The 21,890-nt window shown below is 34.4% G+C and overlaps 1 protein-coding gene across 1 annotated transcript; it reads right to left on the bottom strand.

Annotated features, from left to right (window-relative positions):
* Positions 1 to 6,146: 6,146 nt before the first annotated feature.
* Positions 6,147 to 21,683, bottom strand: LOC111506972 (uncharacterized). The gene is made up of 13 exons (XM_074176410.1): positions 21,202 to 21,683; positions 20,971 to 21,116; positions 20,842 to 20,919; positions 20,644 to 20,786; positions 19,581 to 19,732; positions 19,317 to 19,510; positions 19,103 to 19,245; positions 18,834 to 18,960; positions 18,498 to 18,645; positions 18,226 to 18,418; positions 11,754 to 12,081; positions 9,330 to 9,530; positions 6,147 to 6,867 (listed from the first exon to the last, which is right to left on the bottom strand). The coding sequence occupies exons 1-13, from the start codon at positions 21,272 to 21,274 to the stop codon at positions 6,181 to 6,183; spliced, it is 2,613 nt and encodes an 870-aa protein (XP_074032511.1). The 5' UTR covers positions 21,275 to 21,683; the 3' UTR covers positions 6,147 to 6,180.
* Between the last annotated feature and the right edge of the window lie 207 nt (positions 21,684 to 21,890).

Genomic DNA, 21,890 nt, shown 5'->3' on the forward strand with positions numbered 1-21,890 from the left:
ACGTCTTCCTGAAACACATAAACAGCGTAAGACCTTCCATCAATTTTACAATGGAGAAGGAAATCCACAACGAATTGCCATTCTTAGACGTTTTGGTGAAGAGGACCGACACTAAGTGGGAAACATCTGTATATCGAAAACCCACTCATACGGGACAGTATCTGAACCACGAATCCAACCACCATCAATCGACTAAAAGAGGAATCATCGAGACTCTATTAGACCGTGCTTTTGGGCTTTGTAATACGAAGGAAGGTCTCGAGAAGAACTAGACATTATCAAAAATGATCTTCAACGGAATGGCTACTCCAAAGCGATGGTAGAAAAGACTTTGGCTAGAAGACAGCAGGAGTCTCGCAAGGAAGAGAAGCCGTCACAACCAGTGCTTGCACTTCCCTACATCAGAAGATTATCGGATTATCCAAGTACAACATCGGAACCTGTTTCATATCCGGTAACACTATCCGTAGGGAGCCTCACAAAAACCAGGCCACCAAACGCGGACTGCGATTCCAAGAATTGCATTTACCGGATACCCTGTGAGTGTGGAAAGTCCTATATTGGTGAAACTAAGAGGCAATTGAATTTTCGCATTGCCGAGCACAAGAAACACACACAGCGAGGGGAAACCAGCAAATCAGGAATAGCAGACCATGTTTGGACCCATCAATACAACATCCAGTGGTCCCAAGCTGAGATATTGCACAGAGAGGAACATTGGTTTAGGAGAAAATTCAAGAAAGTCGCATACATGTTGTCCAACAACGTATTCAGCCAAGCCAGCGTGGAAATACGCAACATATGGAAACCCATCATCAAGCGAAAAATGGTCAACTCCCGCCAAAACGGTCATCTCCTACGGAACCAGTGAAAATGGAAAGCGGGGATAAGTGAAAGTACTCGAACGACCTATAAATAGTCACCTCTCGGAGGAATCAGTCCAATCATCACCCGAGGACGATTGTAGATACTAACAATCGAAACGTCGTGAACTAACGTGACTTGGAATCTCTCCACTTTAAATTTTTATTTTCTTTTTTCATTTCTTCATTTTTATTTATTCATTTATTCTATTTTTACTTGTATTTTATTTCACTATTATTTCATTTCAGGTTTATTTTGGTTAATATAATTGTTATTTTCAGCTAATCATTTTCAATTCTTCTTTTTTAGTTGTTTCAGGGATTTCAAATCATTTTATATAGTAGACAATAGAAGTCCGAACTAGAGATATATTGAACCTAGTATGCTCATATTCCCCCTATCGCCGATTTTTCATATTTTGTTTTTTTTTTAACTTACTGGATTCTGCTAGCTTTCCCTTAATTTGGCAGAACTAATCGAAATCCTTCAGTTTTGGTAATTTTGAATTCGTCACCTTCATCACCTTATTGAAAAACGAAATGAGACCAGAATTCATAATATATTTCTTGCTCTCCCACACTTGAAGAATGTTTTCAAAAAAGCATTTCCGCTTTTATTGCCTACATCTGAGGAACGTGTTAGGAATCAAACGTTAAAAGGTAAGACCTCGTTAGTCTTTTTATAGGTGTCGTTCGTAGGGGAACAAGAGCTGGTTAACGAAAAAACGGATTTCAACAGACAGAAATGACCCCAATACCGCTTCTTGCCATAAGTACCTTAGGTAGTCACCCAAATTCTAAATTCAAACGGGGAGAAAAAAGTTTTCAATAAGATAATACAGAACTCTGAAATTATTACAAATTTTTCCAACGGTTACTCTCAAATTAACCTAAAATCATGGCCGGAAAATAAATGTAAACATCAAAATGGTTTTGCTATTCCAATGTTATTACATATACATACATTTCAAACGAATTTCTAATAAGAGAAGTTCTGAAAGCTGGAGAGTTTGATGAATTAAACAATTAATGAATTATTCTTCAACGAAAAAGTCTAAAATTTAATCTGGTGTCATTGCGGTTGAACAGTGCGATATTGGTCAATCTTGACTCATAAAAAATTAATTTCAAACTTGAAATGATTCATTGATGTGTGGTTTCTTCAAACCACGGTGGTTATTCTTCAAAAGTAATAGTCTCCATGAATAGACCGAAATAAATTATACTTCCTAATACCTACTAAACTTTGTTCGCGTTGACTTCAATTTTCGAATTTTCCAAACAGCAAATCAAAAGTTACCAAGTTTTCCCACGTATATGTCTTCGAAATTTCCAAAGTCTTGAAAGATAAAATGCGTGTACAAAGTACAACAGTTCTTGATAATTTCTCAATCGAAAAGTGTAAAACTTAATCTGGTGACATTGCGGTTGAACATTCCGATATTGGTCAACCTTGACTCAGAAGAAAAATTAATTGCGTACTTGAAATGATTCGTTGAGTGTGTCAAAGTTATTATTCGCCTTCAAAAAGATACTGACGTCAGTTATAATATCAAAAGTATTGCCCATTATTTCAATATTTCAAACGGCAACCGACTAATGCACTACATATATAGTCGAAGTAAACGATATTGTGCATACTTAAAGTTGGCGGCACTCTCAAAAGCCAAAAAAATCAATACATAGAAATGAACCAGCTGCGAACTAGTTCACGTGTACTGTCAAATTGGCGTTCGTATTGGACAATTTTTACTAACCGAGTCAGACATTAAATCTTTGTGGAGTTTGTGAATGTGTTTCCAAATGAGGATTAGCATCGCTCTAGCAACGACAATTATATGTCTATTCACTTCACCATTCCAAATGAAAGAACTTTCGTCTGAAAAACATGTATTCTATAATAGGTTTGGGTTATTGGTCAATTTCTCGCTGAACACCTACACAAAACAGAAGTAGACGATCAGGATCATCTTCGTTTAATTCTTGAACTAGCCTCATTTTGAAAGAATGGAATTTGTAGGCTTTCAAAATCTGAAAAACACTAGTAGTTGAAACACCAGATGCTCTAGCTAGGTACTTGTCTGATAGATTTTCGATTATCAATTTGTACATGTCCTAAAACTGCAACTTCAACTCCGTCATTTCTAACAGAACGGGATACTTCACGTTTTCTGTTGTGAACAGAACCTGAAGTTCGAAATTTATTCATTAACTGTTGTCCCCCTAGAAATAAAATTGACGTGTTCTTTGAAATTTTCCATTACACGTCCGTTTCTGACTTACAGGGGGGCTCAAGTTTTCGTTGAAACGCCCAGTATACCACGACACAGTAGAATAAATATTTATTGGGATATGGAGCTACAAAAACGCATGGCATTAAAACGGACAATCTAATGGCCCGTACGCAAGAATTAATGTTATATTTGCTTCCAAAGCTTCAAATTCTCATTGAAAACAAGTACTTCGGTGCTAAACAACGGTTGAAGTAACTACTGAGAACTACAAGAAATATGCTTGTCAGCAGTTCTCGTTTTCCTAGAAAATCGAATGTGACCTAGTCATAACACCCGCATTTCGAGCATTAACAAGGTAATGGCGAACAATAAAACGTTTCTAATGCCAAAACATTCGTTTGCAACATTGTTTCAACAAAAATGAATACGCGTAGGCACGAGACAGTTATGTAATTCCACCTTAGAAATAATGTTTATGGTTGCGAACCCCGAAGAAAAACCTCGTTATGCATTTCAATGAAAGTTGTCTAGCACTGTTTTAAAATTTATACCGGTTTCAAGGTAGCGCATATGAAATAAGGGGCCGCAAGTTGTGAGTAAAGTAGGAGTATCAATCGATTCGAACTCAGATTCAAAAGTTGTTTATTCGATGTTTTCAATCCTACACAGCAGAGGACATCTCAGATGTCAGTTAAATAACAACTAGGTATTTCTTTGGCTAAACCTCTACGGGTATTGAATTATATCAGGCTGATAGTCTTCATTTTTAACGTTGAATTAAAACTTTGATTGTGTGGCTCACTTATTCCAACAACGTTTACTAATCTACTGTGGCTGATATACAGAGTGTTTCCTAACTATGGTACGAAACTTCAGAGAGTCGTTTTAAGTCGAAAAGAAACCTCCGGGAACATTTGTCCGGAGTTGCTTCGTTTCTGAGGTACAGAGAGTTGAAGTTTAAAAAAACGGTATTTACAAAATATAATAAAAAGTCTTACACCGATTTGGTTGAAATTTGCTACAGTTATTCGAAGTAATAAGGCGCTCATTTAGCCCTAACTAGCTCAAAAATTGGGTATCATAATTGGAAAGAAAGTACGCCACTGTTATTGTAGTTTTTATTATTTTTTAGATAAATCAACTGAAAATACGACTCCAACTGACCTCCCTGTAAATTTAGATCAGGAGCGAGAGCTTCTCAACTCCCCAACTCCTGATCCAATAACCTGCACCAAATTCTTGAACGGCGTACGCAGAATATGTCTCAGGTGGAGGAACAAACCCCCCATGAGCAAACGTTTGCGCTAAAGTGATGATTCACCAAAACTAGAGGTGAAAAAGCCCTGCTCAGTTGAATCTAAAGCATCGTCAGGTGTAGCTGACGTGCAAAAACCCTCATATGGGAAGGTTGTTGCGGGTATCAAAGTGGGAATCTTGCACCTTGCCTATCCGACTACCTCATTAACGATGAAACAGCAGAGCATATACTTTGTGCCTGCCCCGCTGGGGACCGAATCAGGTTTTTTTAGAGTGGATTGGTCGTGCAGGACCTCTAAATTGGTCAGCACCTACCCTAATCGCAGGCCTGGACGTGCAGGACCTCTAAATTGGTCAGAACCTACCCTTATCCCTGGATTGGTCGTGCAGGACCTCTTAATGGTCAGCACCTACCCTAATCGCAGGCCTGGACGTGCAGGACCTCTAAATTGGTCAGAACCTACCCTTATCCCTGGATTGGTCGTGCAGGACCTCTAAATTGGTCAGCACCTACCCTAATCGCAGGCCTGGACGTGCAGGACCTCTAAGTTGGTCAGCACCTACCCTAATCACTGGATTGGTCGTGCAGGACCTCTAAATTAGTCAGCACCTACCCTAATCGCAGGCCTGGACGTGCAGGACCTCTAAATTGGTCAGCTCGCAGTCCTGACATGAATCCTTCAGATTTATATTTATGAGGTCATCTGAAGGCTCTTGTTTATAAAACTCCTGTACTAGATGTGAATGATTTGAGGAATCGAATAATTGACAAGTATTGCAATGTCATATGAAATACTCCGGATATTTTTGAACGTGTCAGACAAACACTAACAAATCGAATGCAGTCTGTATTTTATCAAAAGGTGGACATTTTGCTCATTTAATTTAAGGTCGAAATTGTTTATTATTTACTTTCAGTTTTAATTTTATGTTGTCCATGGAAAGTTTGATTTGCTAAAGATTCAAAATACATTTTGTTACAACATTCGTGAATTCCAAGAATCTAAATGGATAAAACTTGCAAGTAGATATACAACTGATATACTGATATACAAGATATGCAACTACCATGTTTTACACATAAAACCATCCGAGGTGAGGTTTCTATTCATTTGATCCACAACCGCAAAAAATTGAAATTTCAATGGAGAACTTTATGGAGGTGTAGAATGGGCAAACTTTTTGTTCACCCCGGTAAGTTACTACGTAAATTCACAGTATTTGTTACGAAAAAATTGGTTTAGCAGATTGTTTTGAAATTTTTATCCTTTTTATGAATCTGCTTCGAACCATAATGTTTCAATGAATACTCAATCAATTTATTCGATATAAGCGCCATTTCAATCAGTGCACTTGTGTCTACACAACACAAGTCAATTACTTCCATCAGCATGAAAACTGTGTGATCGGGATTCGATGAGGTCGACGAATCCCCTTTTTGCCTGGTACTGATTGGTGAAGGTTGTCTGTTGGTGAGAGCTCTGGGGAGTATGGTGGGTGAGGTAGAACTTCGACGTTCAATTCGTTTAATTTTCCCCACGGTCTAATAAAAACCCACAGTTATACGGGAATTCGATACGCAACGACCACAAAAGGTCACTGTGTGGGCTATGCTACAAAATGTCAGAGACAATCTTGAAAAATTTCTTACAATGTGTATATGAAACAAATAATTTGCGGGTTGGCCTAATTTTCTATATAAAGGTACCGCTCCCAAAGCTCCTTCTAGATTTTTCGGCATATCTAGTGAACATCCATACAGAAATTAAAAAGAAATGAGAAAACAACAAAATAAAACTCCAAAAACTCTTTTTTATTCAACAATTTCACAAGAGAGACAACAACTGATTAGAAATCATCTTCAAATCGGACACATTCTTCTGCGTCAACTTCTCCGTCTTCAACACCTTCATCAGACACTTAACTTCACTCTTTATACTAGCTATAGCTTCATTTACATCAGTCTTATCCTCAACAGCTCCATCAACAGCAGTTTCTCTCAGCTGGCAGCGTTGTTTTCCCTCTGCTGCTCTCACCTTGGGTTTTAGAACCTTGGCAGACTTCCCTTTGAGTTCCTTGGGGACCTCATCCAACTTGAATCGTTTAGAAACTTGCACAATGTTCCCGGATTGCCACTTGACACACTGGTGGGTGTATTCCAACTCACCAAGCGATCTGAAGTAGTCTCTGTCGACAGCTTTAGAAGCGATCTCTTTTTGTAAATAGTTGACGATCTCGATTTTGACCTCGCTAGAAGCATTCATCGTCTCCCTAACAACATCCTCTTTGTCGTTCGCGACAAGTTTTTCGACGAGCTCCAGGGCGCTTTGTTTTATGATGCTGTTAGAGGAGGTGATGAGATTAGGATAGAGGACACACGACATGAGAGAGAATATTTTGAACTGGTCTTGGCCGAACTCGTTGGTATTTTTCTCTGACAGAGAGGAGAGTATTTCGCATACGTAGAGCTTCAAAGCGTCTTCGGCCGAGAACATTTTCAGCTGGTTCAGGATCTGAAACAACCACGAAAAATGATCTACTTACGACAAATTTCTTGAGGTTTTTTACTCGTTTTTCAGAATCTTATTTGATGAATATCGATGGGAACCGTTTCAATCAGTTTATTCAAAGGCACGACAGCGACAGTGGGCAAACAAAGTGAACTAGTAAAATAGCTATAGCTATAAGTAAAAGTTTTCAAGTTATAATCGTCTGACCTTTTTATTCAATAAATATGTATGAAACTTCAAAAACACCCTAAATGTAGCAATACATATTTCTATGGGATATTTATTAATACTATAGGCAGCTTTTGGTATCTTGATTTTAAATTAATTTCATATAATTTTGTAAAACTTCAGCCACAGAGGTGACTTATCCCGAAACATTGGATGTCTGCCATTGTGGATGATAGTGTTCCAAGTGAATGAAATGTCACCCTTGTCATGCACTATATTGTGTAGTAATCCTATAAATGATATCTGATTCAATTCTACAACGAATCTTTGGAGTACAAACTGAATAGGAAAAATGTTTTTGTTTTTATAAGATTGAACACAAGCACTACAGAAAAATCCTAAAGGCGCTCTAACAGCGGTACCTGTGCGAAAGTAGCGATTTACGTTGGATTTGAGTCGCTGGAGATTGCATTCCTTTGGAAAAAGGTTCTCAGCAAGTTTATTCCACATGAACGCAATTTTTCAAATGAAAGAGTTATTATACAGTATAGTTCAAGGTGTACTGAGTTGAACCTCAAAATGTCGCGTATTTCTGATGCGAACTGCTTTTGGTGGAATCAAATGTCACTTGAAGACCTCCCGTGAGAGTATCTATAAAAGAGAGACAAATCTCCAACCTTTCGTCGATGTTCCAGGCTATCAAGGTTCCAAGTGATGTTCGTGTCCACAATCAGACGGATGGGTCTTTTCTAGATGGAATCCGGCAGCTTCAGGGTATGCTTAGGGGCGAAGCTCCATACAGAAGAACAACACTCGAAAGAAGATCTGATCTGAGCTTTATAAAGCATCAAAAGTTCATGAGGTGTGTGCAGTTTTCTGGTTTTGAACAGTGTTTCAAACTTTTGAGAAGCAGCATTTACAATTCCAGCGACATAATTGTGCCAAGACATATTGGTGTCCATTTTAACCCCCAACAAACTTATCGAAGCAGAAAGCGGAATTGTCTGTCCTGGACAGACGGTTTGAAGACGTTTATCTTTTTGAAGAAAACCGATGCATGGGTTTTCGTTGCATTGAATTGGTACAGATTTTTTTGTTATAAATATTTTTAAATGAATGTTCCAGTGAGATATGCGGTCAATCATAGAGCTGTAAGTATATTAGAAGTTTGTTCAGTTCTCTTTTGAAAACTCCAATTTTCTTAGTTCGTTTTAATCTGTTAGGAAGATGGTTGAAAAAGCTTGATTAACATATAGTGGGCGCTTTTTTCAGTTACCGTTAGTCTATGAAGGGGATACATATATTCATTTGTTCTAGTGGGATACTTATGAGCAGGTATATTCTCAGTGAAGGTGTGAGTTTTTATAAATGAACATTAGTCATTCATAGATATAAATCGCATAGATTGAACCAGTCCTTAGTTTTGTTGAATAGATCTATACTATTTACCATCATCTCTGGGAAGGTTTCACCACCTGACAACAGACCTGTGTCATCTGCGAAGATAGTTTTGAACTGACGTTGGTTTAGGTTTAGATTACATAAGTCGTTCAAATAAATGACGAACAAAAGAGGGCCGGCAATGCTCCCCTGCGGAATCCCCACGTCTGTGGGAATTGAAATTAAAAGTATCTATGACTCAAAATAATAAATATTATTGTTGAAGATTTAAGGCAATTTCCCCTAACTACCTCATTCATAAGTTTAAGTGTCACATGTTATTTACTAACAACTTTGTAATATACTCATTTATTATAAAATTGAAATAAAATAATAATTAATTTTAAAATTAATTCTTTTGTATTGATTTTTGCTTAATATCAACTGTACGAAAATTTTAATCAATCCTGTCTTTCCCCTGATGACTGATGTTCTCCTACCGTTCGTCTTAAATAGTTTACTACAATAACAAAAACTTTAGCCACAGCAACGCGTGGCCGGGTCTGCTAGTCGCTCTATAGTTTCTCATTAATAATTCGTCTCCCACTTTAAACAACGGTTTTACTTCAACAATTTTTAGTTAATTACCAAACTTATTTCTGAGAAACCGCACCATATGCTGATAACGATCTCCCATGGAAATTCCTGCAAAGGCAAGAATATCCTCTAATCAATTCGCATCCTGTAGCTTTGATAAACATTCAACGGTTTCGGAAACGCCGGCCACTTCCTGAACTAGAGGCAAAGTAAATAAAATTCGCCAACCACAAAGCTTGATAACACCGTGGAATGAACGATTGGCGATAATCTCTAAAATAAAGGAAAAGAATTTCAACAACTGCATTTCGCTTACTCACCGTGAATAACTGTCTATTGTCGAATTCCGAGATAAGCGTTCTTGTCATTTTGCAGAGTGCCCTGATAAAATAGTTGAATACATTATTGGACAAACGGACATAGCTGGATTCCCAGAACATGCCTATGGCGTCGACCATATTCTTGGAATTCGGTCCCATATCTTGAACACTTGCGGACGATAACGATTCTAAATTCTCTACCTAGGAAAGGACTGAATGGTAAACAATACTCTACTGGGTGATTTTTGCAGAGTAAAAAAGTTGTTATACATAGGGGACATGTTTTTTCAGCAATTCCAATTATTGTCTGGTTCACAAGTACCAATTTAACGACAATCTGAGCAAGCTGTCATTTGATTAGGAAATCCAGCGAGGATCTTTTTTAAAGCACTCAAACAATAGCACTGAAGAATGAGAAAACCCGGGTTTTTCATTAGAAAATATAGAATATAGATTTTTTCTGTGCCTAATACTCATTTTCAAATGGTAAAAAAAATTGTTCCACTGATTCTACCCGTTTCAATTTCAATTTTCAGCTCGAAATTAAAACTATAAATGTTGACGTGGAGCCTCTCTTCAAAGCCTTAAAAAAGATTCCCGTTGGAAAACTTGAATAATTTTGATTTTCCACTTTTGTTATTAATCCAAGACGTTAAAAAGTGAAAAATTCTTGAAGCAATGAAAAAAAAAACTTTAATTTTGAAATTTATTCATATTCTTATTATTTAAAGTTCCATAAAAATGATTTTTCATAATTTTTAGCTGTATTTGTTTCAAAAATTGTTATAAACAAATGTATTGTTGATAAGATATTTGATTTTTATGGAGGGGATTTTATTAGTGATGTATATTATGATTATAAAAAACAATATGATTTCTTTTAAAAAAATGTTATTGCTTAAATACGCATTTGTTGATTAACAATTTTTTTCTACTAAATATGAATATTAAGGAACATTTTTTTTAATCATATTTTCTATTCTCTTTGATATTCTGAAAAAAAACTTTATTTTAATCATATTTTCTTTATTTCTCTAATAAACAATTTGTTTTGAACAAATTAATTTTTACCATATATTTTTTTTGAATTTTATAAAAAAAAAACAACCATGTGTCACTTTTTGTGCAAAACATGTTTTTCTATTTTATACAAATTTTTTATTATTTTTTCAATTCCAATTTTCAGCTCGAAATTAAAATTATAAATATTGATCTTTTTTTCTAGCTTCAGATTATTTAGGAAATTTTCTTTCTTCAAGCATTTCTTTTTTCAGATATCTCAATATAGTCTGGGTCGCGAGATCCTTTTTTTGAACCTTCTGTCCAAGGGCATTGAAAATTATGATTCAGAGCTCATTCGATTCGGAATGACCTCTAGAAACGTTTTGAAAAATTTCAAGAGGGGCTCGAAAAAATTGCAAAAGATATAAACAATTTATTGAAAAAAGGGGGGTTTGATTTTTTACAAATATCTCGGGAAATATTGAAGATATCCGAAATTTGAAAAAACTCCTTGAAGAGCAGGAAATTTCCTAAGATAAAGTCCCACCTCCCGGAACTCTATCATCAATATTTATAATTTTGATTTAGAGGCCAAAATAGAGCTACTAAATATGAATATTAAGGAACGATTTTTTTTTTAATCGTAATATCTATTTCTCTTTGATATTCTGAAAAAAAACTTTTTTTAATTCATAATTTCTTTATTTATTCAATAAACAATTTGTTTCAAACAAATTAATTTTACAATATATTTTTTTAAATACTATCAAAAAAAAAAAAAAAACCGCCTTTTTGCGTAAAAAATGTTTCTCTATTTTTTACAATTTTTTTAAATATTTTTCTATTTTCTAAATTGTTTATAACTTTTACAATTTTTTCGAGTCCCTCTTGAAATTTTTCCAAAAGTTGCTGGAGGATTCCGAATCGAATTAGCCCTACATCATAGTTTTCGGTACCCTTGGACACCAAAAAAGGATCTTGTGACCCAGAATAGTTTTTCAAATGTTTGCAACTTTTTGCATTTTGCAAGTGTTGTGAAGTATTCGTCAGGATCTTCAAAATAATGTGTCGCAAGACCCCCTTTTCTTTAATTTTTTTCCCCAGATGGCGCCCAGTCGCCATCTTGAAAGTGCCATCTGTCAATTTCACTTCAAAATACAGTCTTCATGCATTTATTTTATTACCCCAAATTAAAATTTTTTGAGTTGACCCGTTTAAAAAATAAAAGGGAGGGACATTAAAGAAAAGCACTGTATATGTTCCCCAGTTTGTTCAAATACTTTGTTTTTAAAAAAATTAATCGACTTCATAAGAAATGTTTTGAAAATATCAAGCAACATAAGAAACCTCGTGAAACGCCCTGTTTATTTTTTTTTTCAGTTCTCGAGCATCCCTTACAGATACAAAAAAAATTCCACTCACAATACTCCTAAATTCCTCGATTCCAAAACCATCCTTATCCATGCGGCCGATTTTCTCCACAGTCAAAGTGCATACATCTTCAACTAGCTGTCGCTTTTGTGCAGGGAAATTTTCAAAACCCGTAATTTTCCACAAACTTATACCATTCCTTCTGGTAATTTCTATCGCTTCATTTTTCGAATTTTCCGGCAAAAAACCGAAAACCCTCCGTATGAAATTTCTCAAATAAATTTTCTCCAATCTGTGCGTGTTTGTACCGAAATCTAATTCTTTATAAATTTTTACCAGGTTGAAAAACGTTTCGAGACGGAAAGTTTCCGTCGATTTTCTGAAAACGAAGGAATTTTCATGAAGCACATACAGTGTGGTCCACTAAGTCTGCAACAAATGGGAAACTTTTTTATTATCGATTTCTCAGAAAATTTTATTCTTGACAAAAGTTAGTGCATGTTCCAAAACTATACCAAGTGTACCTGAAATGGCTTTATGACAAACACCATACAGGATAGGCCAAAAAATATAAAGTTCGTTCGAGAGTAAAGTACCCTTATTTCAAAAAATATAGAAATATGTTGAAGAGAAAAGTTGCTTAGAATTGAAAGTTATGTTCAGATACGAAGTCATGGCCTGCTATTCGATTTTTTTTCTTCTGAAAAATTTTGAATTACCCCCGTATAATACATATTTTTACTATTTTGATTTGATATGTATTTGAAGTAGCCACAATGAAATCAGTTTGGAGTATTTTTTATCAAATTGAAGTATATTTGTAAAATTTACTTGGATTTGTATTTTTTAAGTGACCGTCAACTTCATGTTTGTTGCAACAATATTTAACAGAACTCTAGAATAAAACAAATACTCTTTATAACGAGGCAAATACTTTACTAACTAAATGTTCATATGAATAAACTGTCAATAAAAGTATAAAATTTCTTTTATTCTGACAATGATGCCTCAACTAGAACAGATATCAAAAAACAATCCAAAATCTATCGCGGATAGCCATGAACAAAAAACACATACGCCCTAAAACAATACTGTAGTTTGATAGGGTGGCTTTTTAAAACTTGCCTGTAAAACGTTTTCATATTTGTCCTTAATTAAAAATGCCTCGCCCAGTATTATTAACGTTAACTGAAAAGGCAGAATTAGTTTTAATCTGTGGTGATGGTTATAAAACAATGCGCGAAGCTGCAAATATTTTCAACGAGCGGCATCCAGACAAACACATTTGCTATTCAAGTGTAGGTAAGTAGAATTTTTAAAAATTTCAAAGAGAGCGGCTCACTAGAATATAAACATAATACGGAGCATACGAAACCTGTATGCACAAAAGAAAACCAGCTTGACGTACTTCAAGCAGTAGTAGAAAATCCTAGAAAGTCCACCCAAGGAATTAGTGATTATACCGGCAAAAAAACCCTCTGTGAAGCGTATTCTCAAAAAACATAAGTACCATGCTTACAAACCTACATTCATTTGTACATTTCAAGAAAGAGACTATGATTTTAGATATAATTTTTCCATATGGATTCAGAGTGAAATAGAAGAACAACGAGATTTTCATCGATGTACTCTGTTTAGAGATGAATCTACTTTTACAACAAATGGGGTTCTATCATCTCAAAATTGCAGATGGTGGTAAGATGTCAACCCAAATTTTATTATTGGAACTTTTTGAACTTTTTGGAAACTGAAATAGGAGAGTTTTTGGATGATATGGTATTAGAAGAACAGCAAAAGTTATGGTTCCAACATGACGGATGTCCTGCCCATTCTACTAGAAATGTTTCTCAGTGGCTGAATAGGACATTTCGTAATAAATAGTTAGGACGAAATACCGATCCTCGATGGCCTCCTCGTTCTCCAGACCTCGCACTTCTAGATTATTTATTATGGGGATACTTAAAACAAAAAGTCTACAGAGATCGCCCCTTTAATAATGTTGATGAGCTTGAAACTTCAATACGAGTTCATTGCAGAAATATTCCCGCTAAAGTGTTGCGATCTACATTTAACGAATTTTATGAACGAACAATTAGATGCATCGAAAGAGAAGGTGGTCATACAGAGACGCTTCCATAATTTTTAAGTTAAGTTTAAGTTAAGTTGATAAGTTACCTACTGTATTTTTCTGTACTATCGCTTATTGGATCTTTTTGTTCATGGCTATCCGCGATAGATTTTAACAGTTTATTCATATGAACATTATACTTAGTAAAGTATTTGCCTCGTTAAAAAGAGTATTTGTTTTATTCTAGAGTTGCAACAAACATGAAATTGACGGTCACCTAAAAAAATACAAATCCAAGTAAATTTAACTAATACACTTTAATTTGTTAAAAAATTGATTGAGGCTACTTCAAATACATATTAAATCAAAATAGTAAAAATGTGTATCATACGGGGGTAATTCAAAATTTTCCAAAAGAAAAAAAATCGAATAGCAGGCCATGACTTCGTATCTGATCATAATTTTTAATTCTAAGCAACTTTTCTCTTCAAAATATTTCTATATTTTTTGAAATAAGGGTACTTTACTCTTGAACGAACTTTATATTTTTTGGCCTATAATGTATGGTGTTCGTCATAAAGCCATTTCAGGTACACTTGGTATAGTTTTGGAACATGCACCAACTTTTGTCAGGAATAAAATTTTCTGAGAAATCGATAATAAAAAAGTTTCCCATTTGTTGCACACTTAGTGGACCACACTGTATATCAATAATCATATAAAAGTAAAAATTTATTAAGATTTATTTTCTGATCGTCATTATTAAAATAAAATGCTCCATCAGTCAAAGTCCATTACTAGAGAATAATTAATTCAATGTTGGTAACAGTTTACATATTACGTCATATTTAGATGGCATTGAAACTAATTTTCGACTTGATAAGTGTTAGTTCAAATGTAACCCATTTTAATTCAAATCATATGTACACATGATACATGTTACGTATGAGAAGTTCAAAACTGATTACACGACATCATTATCATGTGAACAATTTTTATCAAGGGATAAAAATTTCATATATCAAACTTAAAAAAAATTTTTGTCAATAGAATATAATGCGCAAAACAAAATGTATCAAATAATTTGCATCAAACTTTGGGTAAAAAATGGAATAGATTACTCAAAAATACTTGAAATGTTTTAAAATCTGTTTTAAAATCTGTTTTTCCGTTAATCAGCTGTAGTGGCATACGGTGATTTTACTCATGTCAGAAATAGTTATTTATTATACAAGGGAAAAAATATTAGATTTTAGCTCTAGGTTGTGTTGGCTCTCGACGCGAAACGGGGGGAGAGCTAAAATCTAATATTTTTCCCGTGTATAATACACAATTTTTTTTCTGTGACGGGAAAACGACGATTTAATATTGAAAAAAACATATTATTACAATATGTTAAAATCAGAAAATTATCGATGTGAAATTTACTAGGAAATCAATCAATAGAAATTCAAATATCTGTCAATTTAATTCTGTGATTTGATTTAAAAATTGCGAACTCAGTGGTCAGTAATTATTTTGAAAAATTTCTAATTTCGAGTTTTCTCTGACTCCACCAGAGTCAGTAGAAGCAGCGAAAGTAGCGTCACAAAAATTATTGCCAGCTAAATCGCGGAAAATTTATGAAACCGCGTATTCAAGATTCATGGAATGGAAGATGAAACAGACATGCAGTTCTGTCTCGGGGACGGTGTTATTGGCTTATTTTTCGGAACTGATACAACAACAAAAGCCATCAATAGTGTGTTCGAATTATTCAGTGATTAAAAGTTTGTCACAATCCAATAATAATGTAGACATTTCAAAATATTTTAAACTAATTACATTTCTTAAACAAAATGGGAAAGGTTACACGCTCAAGAAAGCTGCACATATTTGTGACTTTTTAAATAATGCTCCCGATGAAGTTTATTTAATTGCCAAAGTTATTGTTGTATTTGTGAAATCAGCCAAGTAACATTAGGTGATATTAAAGATTCGGGAACGTTATTAATTGTGAAACTCAAGCAAACAAAGAATCATGTAAACAGGAGATTTGTAGTTACTGAAGAATATATTAAATTTTACTGAATAATTACATAGCCCTTCGTCTAGCAGCAGCAAAGGATCGCCGCCTGTTTTATGCATATGGCAATGGAAAATGTAACAATCAGGTTGTGGGTAACAATCAGTTTTATAAGGTATCTGAAGCAGTGGCTAATTTTATTCAACTTGAAAATTCCAATTCATATGCAGGTCATCTATTCGTAGATCGTCTGCTACACTTTTAGTTGAATCTGGGGGAGACTTGATGACACTAAAGAAACATGGCGGTTGGAAGTCATCAACGGTCGCTGAAGGATATGTTGGTGAATCGGTAGCACACAGGACAGAATAAAGTGTTTAGAACGTTTGGCAGTGCTGAAATAACACCCACACCCGATTTGCGACCAGGTACATCAACGGCAGTTGTGTCCATGGCAGAAAAAAATATAAATCAACTCAAGAAAATTCGACTGTTGTACCGAATAGTTCAAGGAACATTCATCATCATTCATGCAATGCACATTTAATAATTGTACTTTTGATATGAAGGAAATGTAATTTTTGTACAAGAAAATATTCAGATGAAACTTTCAGATGACTGCGACATTTTTCTGTTCCCAAGATTAAAGAGACCCATGGAAGAAAGGCGTTTTGCGACGATTGTGGACATAAGCTCAAGGACATACCAAAAAGTACATATCAGGGTTGGAAAAAATGCCAGCACAAATGTATTGTATCTGAGAGGGACAACTTTGAATGGGACAACCTTATTTTTTCAACAGATAATATACATTTTTTTGTTTGATAACATGCTAACATCGTGTAGAAAGATATGATTAAACATTTCTCAGAGGTGGTTTTCCTAATTCAAGTCGACAGTCTAAACATAGCAGCCTAATACAATAACAATATCAATTGCCTTATATCACATATGTTTCAGAAATTCCATTTCTCACTTCAGAAGTCCAATTTGTAGATGTATTGTGTCCTTCTAATACAATAGCACATGTTTTTACATAATGTGTCTCATAATAAGTTGTTTTGAGATATCTGTCTCATTCAATTCAATTGTCTCGTGAAGAAATTGTCGCAGTATAATTTAATTTTCATGGTGAAGAATACCAACACAAAGTTATATCAGAGTGTCACACTTTTGTATAAGCGTCTTGCTTTATTGGAAATGAAAAATATTACAAATTCACCCTAAAGGAAGACAGCTAGCAAAGACTCGCAAAATTTTGACAAAGATGTGTCTTTTTATTACAATTTCGTACCCCTAGATTCAAAGATCATATTGTGTTTCATATCATGTGTCTCATACGTTGCTCTTGGACACTTGTCTCATTCAGTCTAATCGTCTCATGACGAAACTGTCTCAGTATAATTGTTTTTGTGTCTAGATAAAGTAATCTTTCTTGTCGGCATATGTGCCAAATCCATGGCCTGTTTGGTGAAGAATACCAAAAAATGTATGAATTCACCCTATAAGAAGGCACCAAACACCCTTGATTAGCAAAGACATGCAAAATTTTGACAAAAATGTGTAATTTCATTATAACATCGCACCCCTAGATTCACAGGTCATATTTTGTTTCATATCATGTGTCTCATAATAAGTTGCTTTGTATTCTTTGTCTCATTCAATCTAATTGTCTCATGACGGAACTGTCTCAGTATAATTTTGTTTTTGTGTCTAAAGTAATCTTTCTTGACGGCATATGTGCCAAATGCATGGCCTATTTGGTGAAGAATACCAAAAAATGTATGGATTCACCCTATAAGAAAGCACCAAACAGCCAAACACCCTTAGCTTGCAAAGACATGCAAAATTTTTACAAAATGTATCATTATATTACAATATCGCACCCCTAGATTCACAGATCATATTTTGTTTCATATCATGTGTCTCATAATAAGTTGCTTTGTGATCTTTGTCTCATTCAATCTAATTGTCTCATGACGGAACTGTCTCAGTATAATTTTGTTTTTGTGTCTAGATAAAGTAATCTTTCTTGACGGCATATGTGCCAAATGCATGGCCTATTCGGTGAAGAATATCAAAAAATATATGAATTCACCCTATAAGAAAGCACCAAACACCCTTAGCTTGCAAAGTCATGCAAAATTTCAACAAAAATGTGTCATTTTATTACAATATCGCACTCCTAGATTCACAGATCATATTTTGTTTCATATCATGTCTCATAATAAGTTGCTTCGTGATATTTGTCTCATTCAATTTAATTGTCTAATGACAAAATTGTCTCAGTATAATTTTCTTTTTGTGTGTCTAGATAAAGTACTCTTTCTTCACGGCAGATGTGCCAAATTCATGGCCTATTTGATGAAGAATACCAACAGAAATGTCGGGTGTCATGATTTTGTACACGCGCCTTGCTATATTGGAAATGATAAAAAAAAAGGCTTTACCCTAAAAGAAGGCACCAAACATCGGTAGCTAACATAGCACACCAGACATCTTCCTGAAGGATATTTTCTAAAAGTATTTGTTCAGTCCCAGCATAAAAACCATCATGGTTTATAACAGAAGCGGCTGTATGTATTACCAGATTATGGAAAATACTTCTGGCTGAGGAAAGAGGTGAAGAAAACTCTTCAAAGCCTAAAAAATTATAGTATAAACGTCTTTTTCCAAAGGATAAAAGGTATGATATTCTTATTTATGGAAGAGAAATAAATACATTCTTTTATAGACGTAAATATCAGCCTTATTACATGATCCAGGCAGTCAACATTTTCTTTTTTTATCACACATTTTAAAAACTCGTTCAGGAAATTCAGAAGCCCAGGTGAGAACTTATCTGCTGGAAAGTTTTGATTGGACAACACCTAGAACGAATAAAAAATATGTGTGACTATTTCAACCAGATTTTATTGAAACCAGGCATTTACTCAATCAGTTTTTGAAACATGGTGCTGTCATCTATTACAGGAACAGCAAAATATACGAACTTTCATGTTGAGAAATTAAAATGTGATTAAATAAATGCCATTAGGAAAAACAAATCTTTTCTCACCTGTAGGAAGGCATCATTTACTACCAGCCTTGATACAAAGGGCACTAGGGATGTAAAAATTGAATTTTCTATCAATGAAATAATATCTCCGGAAAACCCTAAGGACTCGAAGTACTCTGGAGGTTTACTGAAATAAAATCCAAGTGTAACCTTCAACAATTTGTCCAAGAGGAACTGTGATTATATTCATAAGATGAATTAAATACACTTCTGAACGACTCTGCCATCTATTGGTGAGTAGTTCAGTTAAGTTATCACTGAATAGATACCTGTAAACTATGCAATTGAAGTCCAGGACAGTTTCACACACTTTCTCCATACAATCCCAAAATATATCACAAATTTTCAGAACAACTTTTACCAAAAACCCTGTTTTCCGTATCACTTGCACCACTCTTGGATCATCAGATTCCTAAAAACGTTTGTGTTAAACTTCAATGAAAAATGATAATTTTGAGTCGGTGAAAATAATAATTTACTCACCATTTCATGCAGGGAAGAAAGGGTTCTTGCTATTTCCGATGTCAGACAGTTGATAGGCAGTTTGATATCGATGTAGTCAATCAAAACATGAGAAAATTTTTGAGCAATGGCTATATATCCCTTCCAGTTTGTGATCAAGGATTTCATATTCAGGTCTGACAGAACTATACTGAGGGCACATATTGTTTCTAAAACTGCACGAAACCCCAGAAAAGAAAGCAAAAAAGTTTTCAACACGAAAAAATAATAATGAACGAACTTTACCTTGCTTTAAAATTAATATTTCATCGCTATTTTCTGATAGATCTATAGCTGCACAGGTCTCTAGCATTTTCAGAAATAACAAATGCAGCTCTTGTGCTTTCTGAAAAATCTCCAGAAGATCCTCTCTGAAAGTGTCTTTGTAATCCTCAGAACTATAAAATACATATAATAATAAAGTACAAAGCAATTAAATATAATGACAATAAAAATAAAACAAATATTTCTGTAACAGAATAAATATTCAGTCAATTCTGTTCATTATTGTTCATAACGAGAAATTTTATTTTTTCTTATCGAATGGGGCAGTTCATCAAAAAATATGAAAGCAGGTATCAAAAATTAAACTGAAAAAAAGTCATTTATTGTGAATAAAAATCAATTTTTATCGACTTTCTTTGGCCACTTTCTTCACTAAAGACAAGTGTCTTGTCCCAAAACACCGAAGTACACATTAAAGGTAAGTGTTCCACTCAAGTGATATTTTATATCAATGCTGTTTCATATATTACGTTGTATAGCCTTCCAATGAATTTCAATACCATAACCAATGTTTGGAGTACAAACTGAATGAGAAAAATAGATTTTCATGTAATTCAATGTTCAAAGAAAAGTAGTTCAAAGGGATGTTTTCCTCTCATGAATTTCAATGTGCACGTGAGAGTAGTTATTTCTTCCTTGTTTTGTAAGTTTCCGACACTGTTTAATGATGGAGAAGTGAATGGCCAGAAAGTTTTTTTCCAAAAGACTAACCCTTCATGTGATAGAAAAATGAGAATATTCAGCATGAATGTTTTCCTTTTAATTACATGATACACAGTGTACGTTGATTGTCCCACAGTTGGAATCAAACTAACGTTCACATAGCGGTTGACTAAATGAGTAGTATTATTGGAAGTTAGTGAATATCAAATATCAATGGAATAACTAAAGACCAAAACAGTCCCTTGTTGCACACCATGTTAAGCTTTTTCTGGATTATTCATTTCATTATAAAACCAATTTCTTAAGAAATAAATCTACGTTTTTTCCAATTTTCAAGTCTATTTTACATTCTAGGCCTTACCTGCTTTTGCAATGATCGAAAGTAGATAGAATTACTTGTGCAGAGGTGAAGGTCGTATTCTTCACGCTACTCAGCCTAACTTCGTTATTTTCAAGCACGAATTCAAAAATAACCCTCATCAATTGCAGAAAATCTGAAGCCATCTGAAACCTTCACGTTAATTTGGTACAACTGAGGAAAACTGTGCTATTTTCTTACATGTAAATTGTCTTTCAGAATATTGACGACAAAGTCATCATTGGATGTGTCGGAAAGAAGAGAGTTATCATCATAAATCTACAATGTATACATTCATTAACAACGAGCCGGTATGTTGTTGAAATTTACCTTTTGTAAGCCTTTCTGTATTGCAAGCAAGACCTGTTTCAACAATGTGGTGTCCACTTCTGATATACTGAAAGTTGATAAATATTCAAGGCATACTTTTACATTTCCTAAAACGTGTTTAGTGTCGTTCTCGACCGCTAAAGAACTGTGAGACGATGTTAAGGAATTCAAAAGGAAATTTAATGGAAGCATCACCCACATATCAATTATAGTTATTTGCAAAAAAGGATATGATAGCAGATTGAAGGGATGTATCCTGCTGGTTCGTTTGGTTTTCTACCCAATTTTCATTCTGAATGTCCATATTTATCTCACTGAAACTTTTTAAAAGCAGTTTTGGGCAATTCAACAGGTTTCCATGTTCATGTTCTTGATTTGAAATTTAAACAAAAACAAAACAGTCTCTTGAAAGATTGTCAAATATCAGTTGCACCAACATTGTAACCTTTTTTTATTACTTCTTTTTATCAATTACGCTCTTCAATATTCATCCTGAGATTCTGAATCTGTCATTTTAAATACTCAATATCCAGTCACAGTAATAGTTTTTAAGGCTCCGCAGACTGCAGAAACTTATATACCAATTGTATCAATTATATTATTTAAACTGATGTGAAGAAATAATCTTATTGATTTCTGGGCATCCTACGATTTTGTAGTCGCATACCGTAAATCCAAAGAAAACTATTTATCAAAACAAAATATCCACCAACCATTTATATTTCATGTCAAATAGAAGACAGAAATGACGTATTCAGAAAACACACTTTAATATGAGATTTCTACTTGAAAGTTTACGAGTGAACTACAAGGCAAAACTGTTGAAAATGAATCTTAACCGAAAGTGGAATGCTGTTTCTGTGGGTATAGACTGTATAGAGTAATATAGCTATTATTGCTCATATATTATAGATCTTTCT

Source organism: Leptinotarsa decemlineata, unplaced genomic scaffold (assembly GCF_025532065.1).
Source record: "Leptinotarsa decemlineata unplaced genomic scaffold, Ldec_3_MD MMD2_tig00001719_RagTag_RagTag, whole genome shotgun sequence".
NCBI lineage: Eukaryota > Metazoa > Arthropoda > Insecta > Coleoptera > Chrysomelidae > Leptinotarsa > Leptinotarsa decemlineata.